Genomic DNA, 11,848 nt, shown 5'->3' on the forward strand with positions numbered 1-11,848 from the left:
TGATTGTAGTTAGGCTGTTAAGTGACTTGAGAGTCAAAATTATGCCATCCATTGCTGTTAGTAATTCTTTGATATTTTGCTTTTGTAAGTGACTATGTAACATTCATAATGCAACTGATATTGAATCTGTTGTACTGTCACAGTTGATATACTGTCTTTCCACTGAGGTACACTGTATTGCCTTGCTTTTCATTTCCATAAATAGTACTTTATGCTAACTTAGTTTTAAAGTCATTGTCAAATCTGTTGATGTATATTTGTTGTATATAATGCTAAAACTGATTTCAGGTTCAGAGGATGAAAAGAGAAGAAAAAAGAAATGGAAGAAAGAGGCAAAAAGAAAAAGCACCTCCAGCAAGAACAAATCAAGAAATGTGAGGAAGAGTGAAAGATCAAGAGAAATCAAAGGCACTACTAAAGACAAAAGTGATAGTGAAGAAAAGGAAGTCTCTGATGATCAAAAGGAGAGGGAAAGACGGGACAGATGGAGGAGTATCCACACTGATGATCGGAGTAGGAGGAGGAGAGATGATAGTAGTGAAAGTGGAGAGAGAGAGAGTGACAGATATGAATGGGATGAAAGGGGAAGGGGTTATACCTATTCCAGAGGAGATAGGAGAGAAGTTGAAAGCGCAGAGAAGAGAGAAAGGCATGGAGGTGCTTATGATGTAGAAGAAAGACGCCGATCATCTGATGATCGTGCGAGAATAGCTGTAAGAAAAGTCGAGGAAGAAGAAGCTGGTTACCTAAGAAGGAGAGAAGAAAAGAAAGAACAGAAGAGGAGGTATAACAGTGGAGATGATAATGAGCGACATCAAAGGAGAAATGACAGTGGAGATAGGGGAGAGAAGAGAAAAAAGAGACATGATAGCAGGGAAAGAGATTCAAAGAGAAAGAGAAGTGAATTTGAAGACAGAGCCAAGAATGATGATAAAGGGGTTGAACATTGGAAACAGGATTTTAGTTACCAACGAGGTGAATACGGGAGACAAAATGAGGCTCGAGACCATCAAGAGTGGAAAGAACAAATTAAAGAAGTTAGGGATGGAGAATGGAGAAAAGACAAGAAAATTTATGGACATAGATCTGAAAGTAGCAGTGATGGACGGAGGGGTTGGGAGAGACACCACTTCCATTGATTGTTACCATGGAACTTTCTATGCTGTCTAAATCCAAATTTTAAGGTAAATATGAATGATGGGTAGTTTCTTTTGGAAAAGAATATGTCAAAGAATTTGCTTATCAGTTTAATGATTGCTGTATGATTGATATATTTGTACATGTACATAGTGTACCTATACTTTGTGGAATTCTACATCTTGTGCAAAACTGCTTAAAAAAGTTTTTATCCAAACAAAATTATTATTGCTCACCTCAGCATCTGTTCTCTTTCAACTTCTCACACTAATACACATCCTGACTTTATGATTTCTTTCTGTATATCCTTGACCTATGCCACATAACAGGTGAGTCTTTCAGACCTTCTGCTGCATGCTGTGATCTTTGAACATTTTTGCCGCTTCTTTTCACCAAAGTTTGCAAGTTTAAAGAAAACCCTAGATGGTTTGGGTTTTTGTAAGAAACTTGGGTTTCATGGGTTTTTGAAATGTTTGAGCTTTTTGTATGATATATTCTTTAAATACTTAATTGAAAATTATTTATGTATGACATTGAATTGTATCATTAATACTTCCAGGGGACAGTATAAGTATTATACAGTTTGAAAGCACTTTATGTGATGTACATCCAGGTGTATTAGACTCTAAGGAGGTAGTATGGTCTGGTTCACACAAATGTGGTACCAAAATTGTATATGAAAGAAAGATTATGGGTGCATAATCAGTTATATGATATTGCTTCAGACCAAATGAGTTTTGGAACAATACAGTCTTAAGAATTAGGTAAACAACAGTTGGTTTATTCTTGTCTTAACATAAGATATTTGATACATCTAGACATGATCTGAGATTCTGATCCCCTTTGATGTTTTAGAAGCAATTATAGACATGAATCTGATAGTTTTAGATCCTTCAAAACAAGTATGGGCATTATGGGTGTACTACAGTAGTCTCATTCATATGCTTTTGTTAGGAATGACACCATTGCTCCTGGAATCTGTTTGATTATTTGGGTTTTAGGCCAGTCAGCTGCCAAGGTCATTAAGGCTATTAGGACTCTTTGAATATTAGAAAATTCTCTCCTTGGTAATATATATCCCATGTGCTCACAATATTTCATCCTTTAATGCATTAAACTTGAGAGCTAGATGGATTTCTCAAAATGAGGATATTGTATGTTTGCCGTTTATGCTACTAAATCTGGGAAGGCAATCTGGAAAAAGTAAGAATTAAATGAACTGATGTGTTTCATATGTAAAAGATAATCTTGAATATCCATAAACTTTGATTTTGAGGAAAATCCAAATCAGAACATTCCATATATCACCACCTTGTACAAAACGTTGAACAATCACTGTGCAATCCAGGCTATTCAAGAAAAACTTAATTATGAAACACTCTCCACCAAAAATTCATAATTCTAAAACTACACTATTCTACAGCACCACCTACTTCTCAGTCAAACTACACTATTCTACAGCACCACCTACTTCCCAGTCAATATCAGTACCCTTTTGGTGCTATTGTCATCAATCTGCATTTGTGTAGCAGGATGCTATTGACATTAATGTATGTTTCTGCAGCAGGGTCCCATTGGCATCAGTCTATATATGTAATTTCCTGCTGCAGATTGAATTCCACATGCATAATAAACTCTGTTGGCTTGCCGCAGATGATACCCTAACAAAGAATGGGTCATTGGAAGTCCTTGGAGGCCTCAGTAACTTGGTAGTTACCACAGTGGGTGATTGTGTGCCTTTTCTTGGAATTCGCTGTGCCTGTGGCACCCGCCATCACCCAAAACGCCTGCCATTGCTCCCATGCCACTGCTATTTAGGGCTGGCTAATTCAGTACATACTGCGTAACTCCTAATTCATAAGAAAAAGAACAAAACTGCTTTTGATAGTTTTTCTTTACCTAATCATATCAATAAAAAGATCACAGATGACCCGACTTATGGTGGTTTGACTTATGATTCTTTGATTCCACGATGGTGAGGTATTCATCATTTTATTATAAAATAGGTTTTGTGTTAGGTGATTTTTTCCAGCTGTAGGCTAATGTAAGTGTTCTGAGAATGTTTAAGGTAGGCTAGGCTGAGCTATGATGTTTGGTAGGTTAGATTTACAGTATTAAATGTGTTAAATGCATTTTTGACATGATATTTTCTACTTACAATGGGTTTATCGAAACATAACCCCATCGTAAGTCGAGGAGCATCTGTATATAATATTGATATGTGTAAAGTAGCTTGCTTAGAATTAGCCAATAATGTGTTTAGCTAGGCTAGGAACAGTTAAGTTTTTCTTAAGAAAATAAACTTTATTTTTCTATACCTTTTCATAAATCCAATATTATATACATAATTTTTTTTTTTCATACACATTCGCCATTTCCCATGTTAGCGAGGTAGTGTTAAGAACAGAGGACTGAACCTAAGAGGAAAAAGCCTCACTTGGCTCCCTTCTCTGTTCTTTCTTTTGAAAAAGTAAAAACTGGAGGGGAGGATTTCCAGACCCCCGCTCCCTCCCCTTTTAGTCACCTTTTATGACACGCAGGGAATATGTGGGATTTCCAGACCCCTGCTCTCTCCCCTCTTAGTCACCTTTTACAACACACAGGGAATATGTGGGATTTCCAGACCCCCGCTCCCTCCCCATTTAGTCACCTTTTACGACACGCAGGGAATATGTGGGAGGAATTCTTTCTCCCACAGGAAACGGCATTGCTACCCCCTGCTTCAGCGAGGTAGCACCAGGAAAACAGACAAAAAAGGCCACATTCATTCACACTCAGTCTCTATCTGTCATGTTTAATGCACCAAAACCACAACTCCCTATCCATATCCAGGCCCCACAGACCTTTCCATGGTTTACCCCAGATGTTTCACATGCCCTGGTTCAGTCCATTAACAGCACATCAACCCCGGTATACCACGTCATTCCAATTCACTCTATTCCTTGCACGCCTCTCATCCTCCTCTATGTTCTGGCCACAATCGCTCAAAATCTTTTTCACTCCATCCTTCCACCTCTAATTTGGTCTCCCACCTCTCCTTGTTCCCTCCACCTCTAACAAATATACTCTTTATCAATCTTTCATCACTCATTCTCTCCATATGTCCAAACCATTTCAACACACCCTTTTCTGCTCACTCAACCACACTTTTTTTATTTCCACACATCTCTCTTACCCTTTCATTACTTACTCGATCAAAACACCTTAGGCCACATATTGTCTTCAAACATTTCATTTCCAACACATCCACCTTCCTCTATCTATAGCCCATGCCTTTCAGCCATATAACATTGTTGGAACTACTATTCCTTCAAAGATTCCCATTTTTGCTCTCTCAGGTGACATTCTCTCCTTCCACACATTCTTCATCACTCTCAGAACCTTCGCCCCCTCCCCACCCTTTAACTCACTTCTACTTCCATGGTTCCATTTGTTGCTAAATCCACTACCAGATATCTAAAACACTTCACTTCCAGTTTTTCTCCATTCAAACTTGCATAACAGTTTACTTGTCCCTCAGCCCTATTGAACCTAATAACCTTGCTTTCATTCACATTTACTCTCAACTTTCTCCTTTCACACAATTTCAGACTCAGTCACCAATCTCTGCAGTTTCTCACCCGAATCAGCCACTAGAGCTGCATCATCAGCGAACAACAACTGACTCTCTTCCCAAGCTGTCTCATCCACTACAGACTGCATACTTGCCCCTCTCTCCTAAACTCTAGCATTTACCTCCTTAATCACCCCATCCATGAATAGATTAAACAGTGGTGGGGACATCTCACACCCCTGTCGCAAACCGACATTCACTGGGAACCAATCACTCTCCTCTCTTCCTACTTGTACACATGCCTTGCATTCTTATTATAGTTGATTGCTGTTTCCCACGTCAGCAAGGTAGTGCCAGGAAACAGATGAAGAAAGAGTGGCCCATCCACTCATATACACATATATATACATAAACACCCATATATGCACATATACATACATATATACGTATCAATATATACGTACACATACGCGACATATTTACACGTATATATTCATGCTTGCCTTCGTCCATTCCTGGCGCTACCCCGTCCCACAGGAAACAGCATCACTACCCCCTGCTTCAGTGAGGTAACGCCAGGAAAACATAAAAAAAGGCCTTATTCGTTCACACTCTAGTCTCTAGCTGTCATGTATAATGCATCAAAGCTACAGCTCCCTATCCACATCCAGTCTCCACAGACCTTTCCATGGTTTACCACAGACACTTTACAAGCCCTGTCACAAACCGTCATTCACTGGGAACCAATCACTCTCCTCTCTTCCTACTCTTATGCATGCCTTGCATCCTTATTATACTTGATTGCTGTTTCCCAAGTCAGCAAGGTAGTGCCAGGAAACAGATGAAGAAAGAGTGGCCCATCCCCTCATATACACATATATGTACATAAACGCCCATACCTGCACATATACATACATATATACATATCAGCATATACATACACATACGCGACATATATACACATGTATATATTCATGCTTGCCTTCATCCATTCCTGACGCTACCCCGTCCCACAGGAAACAGCATCACTACCCCCTGCTTCAGTGAGGTAACGCCAGGAAAACAAAAAAAGGCCTTATTCATTCACACTCCAGTCTCTAGCTGTCATGTATAATGCATCAAAGCTACAGCTCCCTATCCACATCCAGTCTCCACAGACCTTTCCATGGTTTACCACAGACACTTTACAAGCCCTTGTTGAGTCCATTGACAGCATGTTGACCTTGGTATACCACATTGTTCCAGTTCACTCTGTTCCTTGCAAGCCTCTCATCCCCCAGTATGTTCAAAATCCTTTTCACGCCATCCTTCCACCTCCAATTGGGTCTCCTGCTTCTCCTTCTTCCCTCCTTCTCTGACACATATATCCTCTTTGTCAGTCTTTCCTCCCTCATTCTCCCCATATGTCCTATCCATTTCAACACACCCTCTTCTACTCTCTCAACCACACACTTTTTATTTCCACACATCTTTCTTACCCTTTTATTATTTACTCCATCAAACCACCTCACACCCCATATTGGCCTCAAACTTTTCGTTTCCAACTCATCCACCCTCCTCCGTACAACCCCATCTATAGTCCATGCCTTGCATCCACAGGACATTGTTATGTTGTTGGCACCCTTCTCTTTTCCTTTTTTGAAAACTAAAAAAAAGAAGGGAGGGAGGATTTTCCAGCTCCCTCCCCTTTTAGTCGCCTTCTATGACACACAAAGAGCTGTTTGACATTTCCTCCACAGTAGATATATGCGAACAACCAGCTAATGTTGCTAAATACCCAGGGTTCGTTGGTTTTACAGACATAAACCTGGGTCTACAGCGACTACAGCAAGCCTTTATTATGCCTTTTGTGGGATAGTATGCAACTCTGCAAAAAGTTCATAGATAATGGACATTTTCAGGTTATGCAGGTAACAGAAAATTGTAGTCTGAAATGCACATGAAAGAGAGTATGCTTTGTATGAATTATTATGATACTCACTATAGCCTGTCCTTTTAGTATTTGAGTGAGGCTACGCATTACACATGACCATGAGAATGGATGTGAGCGAATGAGGCTTTCTTAGTTTGTTCCTGCCTCTGCCTCACTAATGCGGGAAATGGTAAACAAATGTGAAAACCTAATTTCATTTTTATGTTTTTTATTTTTTTTTTTTCCAAAAGAAGGAACAGAGAAGGGGGCCAGGTGAGGATATTCCCTCAAAGGCCCAGTCCACTGTTCTTAACGCTACCTCGCTGTCGCGGGAAATGGCGACTAGTATGAAAGAAAGAAAAAGAAATTTTTATGTACAGTTTTATCGTTCAGATTGCACTGTAATAGGTTTTCATTGTTAAGAATGGAGAAAACCTAGATTTCATAACTGGCCCCTTCACAGAAATTCTAAGTGGGGGTTGATTCCTCAAATTTATTCTATTTTTGTAAGCAATGAGGATTTTTTAGTTTTTTGTTTACACTGGTATTCCCTCTCTGTACTTTTACCTTACTTTTGGTTTTCTGTTGAATTCTCTCTTTAGTTTCACCAACATACAGTTGTGTCTGTTGTCATTCTTCCTATGTTCATTCCACCTCAGTATTTCACCATTCATGGTACCTCTCATTTCATTATTTTTTCTGTATACACTTCCTTAACTCCACATCATTATTTTCAATGGATTAATGTAGGCTTTTGAATTATGTTTTGTTGGAATGTAAACTCAATCACGTAGGAAATAGCAAACGTGTATGAAAGAAAATGAAAATGATTTCACTGACATACAGTTTACTGTAGCAGGTTGCACAAATCCATTTGAATAGGCCTCGCATGGTGATCACACATATTGCCTTTGTACTTACATTTGATATTCAGTAAGCGACTTCTTAAAATGTAGTGTGGTGATTAAACCATTGAGATGGGATGTTTTTCAAAATCTAATAACCATGTTAGGATTATCATAGCTATTTAGATATTATGAAATACAGATATTGTATATAAAATGTCATAATAATGGTTATGGAATATTCCATATATCAATAAATGTTATTTTTGCTAAACTCTTTCTTCCAATTACATTATTTCATGTAAAGGTAAATGTCAAAAGCTCAAGGAATGAAGAGATTTAAGCATAGATTGTGCAAGAAGGTTGCACAAAGTGTACTAATCCTAATGCTATTGTATGACTGGTAAACCACTGTGTCAGGATGGGTTAGAAAAAAATAAGAGCAGTAGAGAGGGATAATTTGTGAAGTACAGTTGGAATTAGGAGCATATATAGAATATAGGTATGTAAAAATGCTATTTAGGATGGTAAGGTCAGGTAGAATGTATGGCATGTATGTAGGACAGAAAAATATTTTGTATTATGGTAGAAAATGGTTAAATAGAAAGTATGTTATTTTTGCTAAACTCTTTCTTCCAGTTACATTATTTCATGCAAAGGAGACTGTCAAAAGCTCAAGGAATGAAGAAATTTATACAAGAAGGTTGCACAAAGAGTACTAATCCTAATGCTACTGTATGGCTGGAAAACCAAGGTGTCAGGTTGGAAAAAAATAAGAGCAGTAGAGAGGGATAATTTGTGAAGTACAGTTGGAATTAGGAGCATATATAGAATATAGGTATGTTAAGATGCTATTTAGGATGGTAAGGTCAAGTAGAATGTATGGCATGTGGTATTTTGGACAAAAATACTTTGCATAAAATACTTTGTATAAAAGAAAGAGACAGGAGGTCAAGAGAAAGGTGCAAGAGGTGAAAAAAAGGGCAAATGAGAGTTGGGGTGAGAGAGTATCATTAAATTTTAGGGAGAATAAAAAGATGTTCTGGAAGGAGGTAAATAAAGTGCGTAAGACAAGGGAGCAAATGGAAACTTCAGTGAAGGGCGCAAATGGGGAGGTGATAACAAGTAGTGGTGATGTGAGAAGGAGATGGAGTGAGTAATTTGAAGGTTTGTTGAATGTGTTTGATGATAGAGTGGCAGATATAGGGTGTTTTGGTCGAGGTGGTGTGCAAAGTGAGAGGGTTAGGGAAAATGATTTGGTAAACAGAGAGGAGGTAGTGAAAGCTTTGCGGAAGATGAAAGCCGGCAAGGCAGCAGGTTTGGATGGTATTGCAGTGGAATTTATTAAAAAAGGGGGTGACTGTATTGTTGACTGGTTGGTAAGGTTATTTAATGTATATATGACTCATGGTGAGGTGCCTGAGGATTGGCGGAATGCGTGCATAGTGCCATTGTACAAAGGCAAAGGGGATAAGAGTGAGTGCTCAAATTACAGAGGTATAAGTTTGTTGAGTATTCCTGGTAAATTATATGGGAGGGTATTGATTGAGAGGGTGAAGGCATGTACAGAGCATCAGATTGGGGAAGAGCAGTGTGGTTTCAGAAGTGGTAGAGGATGTGTGGATCAGGTGTTTGCTTTGAAGAATGTATGTGAGAAATACTTAGAAAAGCAAATGGATTTGTATGTAGCATTTATGGATCTGGAGAAGGCATATGATAGAGTTGATAGAGATGCTCTGTGGAAGGTATTAAGAATATATGGTGTGGGAGGCAAGTTGTTAGAAGCAGTGAAAAGTTTTTATCGAGGATGTAAGGCATGTGTACGTGTAGGAAGAGAGGAAAGTGATTGGTTCTCAGTGAATGTAGGTTTGCGGCAGGGGTGTGTGATGTCTCCATGGTTGTTTAATTTGTTTATGGATGGGGTTGTTAGGGAGGTAAATGCAAGAGTTTTGGAAAGAGGGGCAAGTATGAAGTCTGTTGGGGATGAGAGAGCTTGGGAAGTGAGTCAGTTGTTGTTCGCTGATGATACAGCGCTGGTGGCTGATTCATGTGAGAAACTGCAGAAGCTGGTGACTGAGTTTGGTAAAGTGTGTGGAAGAAGAAAGTTAAGAGTAAATGTGAATAAGAGCAAGGTTGTTAGGTACAGTAGGGTTGAGGGTCAAGTCAATTGGGAGGTGAGTTTGAATGGAGAAAAACTGGAGGAAGTGAAGTGTTTTAGATATCTGGGAGTGGATCTGGCAGCGGATGGAACCATGGAAGCGGAAGTGGATCAGAGGGTGGGGGAGGGGGCGAAAATTCTGGGGGCCTTGAAGAATGTGTGGAAGTCGAGAACATTATCTCGGAAAGCAAAAATGGGTATGTTTGAAGGAATAGTGGTTCCAACAATGTTGTATGGTTGCGAGGCTATGGGCTATGGGCTATGGATAGAGTTGTGCGCAGGAGGATGGATGTGCTGGAAATGAGATGTTTGAGGACAATGTGTGGTGTGAGGTGGTTTGATCGAGTGAGTAACGTAAGGGTAAGAGAGATGTGTGGAAATAAAAAGAGCGTGGTTGAGAGAGCAGAAGAGGGTGTTTTGAAGTGGTTTGGGCACATGGAGAGAATGAGTGAGGAAAGATTGACCAAGAGGATATATGTGTCGGAGGTGGAGGGAACAAGGAGAAGAGGGAGACCAAATTGGAGGTGGAAAGATGGAGTGAAAAAGATTTTGTGTGATCGGGGCCTGAACATGCAGGAGGGTGAAAGGAGGGCAAGGAATAGAGTGAATTGGAGCGATGTGGTATACCGGGGTTGACGTGCTGTCAGTGGATTGAATCAAGGCATGTGAAGCGTCTGGGGTAAACCATGGAAAGCTGTGTAGGTATGTATATTTGCGTGTGTGGACGTATGTATATACATGTGTATGGGGGGGGTTGGGCCATTTCTTTCGTCTGTTTCCTTGCGCTACCTCGCAAACGCGGGAGACAGCGACAAAGTATAATATAATAAAATAATACTTTGCATTATGGTAGAAAATGGTTAAATAGAATGTGTGGTAGGTTGGACAGAAAGATACTTTATATTATGGCAGAAAGTACAAGGAGAAAATGTAGATCCTGAAAGAGATGATTACATTTAACAAAAAAATTTACTAAAGCTAGGGATATTTCAGGTGATGTTAGTGGGATGTTTGGGATCAAATGCAGCAGAAGCATTTTGTGCATGAAAATGTCAATGGAGAATTAATTTGGTGTCATTTGATAAGTAATTGTATAAACTGAAAAAGTAATAAGCACTTTTGTAAGTGGGGAAGTCCTGTCTTTAACACAGACCATAGGTTGAAATTACATCTACCCAATGAAATTGGTAATGGAATAATGAAGTATTTTAAAAAAGAGAATATGTTAAGTCCAGCAGTAGCAAGCTGGACCCATAACTCAAAAGATTTTCAGGCTACTCACTGCTGAATGGTTACATAGCTCAATGCAAAGGCAGAGGTAAGTGTGTTCCCCATATGCTTGAACCCTTAATGTCTCCAGATGAATATTTACACAAGCTAAGATATGCTTCTAGATGGATATCTACACACTAAGTTTCCTGTGTCTATTTTAAGGTCTCACCGAACCTGGATGGTTACAGAGGTGATGGTGCAAGATAATTTCTTTCGTAGGTGATCATCTTCCACCCATTCCAATAAAAGCACATTTTCTTGAGTTTTCTGGGAAGGAAATTGAGTGGCCTTTAGCCAGATTTAGAAGACCTAACAGATGACCATACACTGTTCAATGATGATCTGTCTGTAGATCATTTGTATAGAATTTCATGGACTAACTATTCTAGCATGAAAAATTGATCAAGATGATGTGGGAAATGGTTTTCTAGCAAAATTGAAAGTATTGTTGCTAGCAACTGCCTCACTTTGACAAAACTGCATCTAACTGGTGCAGCTGGTAATTTTACAGACTTTTATAGTTTTGCTAGTATGAAAAAGTTACCAATTGATTACAATGATTTATAACAAGAAAAGACTCATTATACAAAATAAAACATAATAATGAATTGGTAATATGTTTTTTAATACACAGGCATTGGCAATCACCCCCAAACATTTTGTTGAAATATCTGCAATACTTTTACACGGTAGCAGAAAGGAAGTAGTGAAAGAAATATACTTCTGAGTTGATTATTCTTCGTTGCTATACTTCCATATTATCTGTATGTCATAGAAAGCGACTATAGGGGATAGGAGCTAGGGGCTGGAAACATTTCAGTTTTTAGAAGACTAACAGAAAAAAGAGCCAAGCAGGGAGAGCTAATCCTCCTTGAAGGCTCAAGCTGGGATTCTATAGTTGTATCGAGATAACCAAAATGAAAGGAAAGGATAAATAATATATTTGAGGAAAGAAACTTGGATCTTCTATC

The 11,848-nt window shown here is 39.0% G+C and overlaps 1 protein-coding gene across 5 annotated transcripts in view; it reads left to right on the forward strand.

Annotated features, from left to right (window-relative positions):
- The window catches only part of ncm (pre-mRNA-splicing factor nucampholin), a 56,247-nt gene extending 44,747 nt beyond the window's left edge, over positions 1 to 11,500 (forward strand). For 4 of the 5 annotated variants that reach the window (XM_071671460.1, XM_071671464.1, XM_071671463.1 and 1 more), the window contains exon 6: positions 289 to 7,721. In XM_071671460.1, the coding sequence (XP_071527561.1) occupies positions 289 to 1,139 (851 nt within the window). In that variant the 3' untranslated portion in view covers positions 1,140 to 7,721. Of the gene's footprint in view, positions 1 to 288; positions 7,722 to 11,039 lie in introns of those variants that run through there. The other variant, XM_071671465.1, reaches the window with a different exon arrangement.
- The last annotated feature ends 348 nt before the right edge of the window (positions 11,501 to 11,848 follow it).

This window comes from Panulirus ornatus, chromosome 16, assembly GCF_036320965.1.
Source record: "Panulirus ornatus isolate Po-2019 chromosome 16, ASM3632096v1, whole genome shotgun sequence".
In the NCBI taxonomy this organism is placed as follows: Eukaryota; Metazoa; Arthropoda; class Malacostraca; order Decapoda; family Palinuridae; genus Panulirus; species Panulirus ornatus.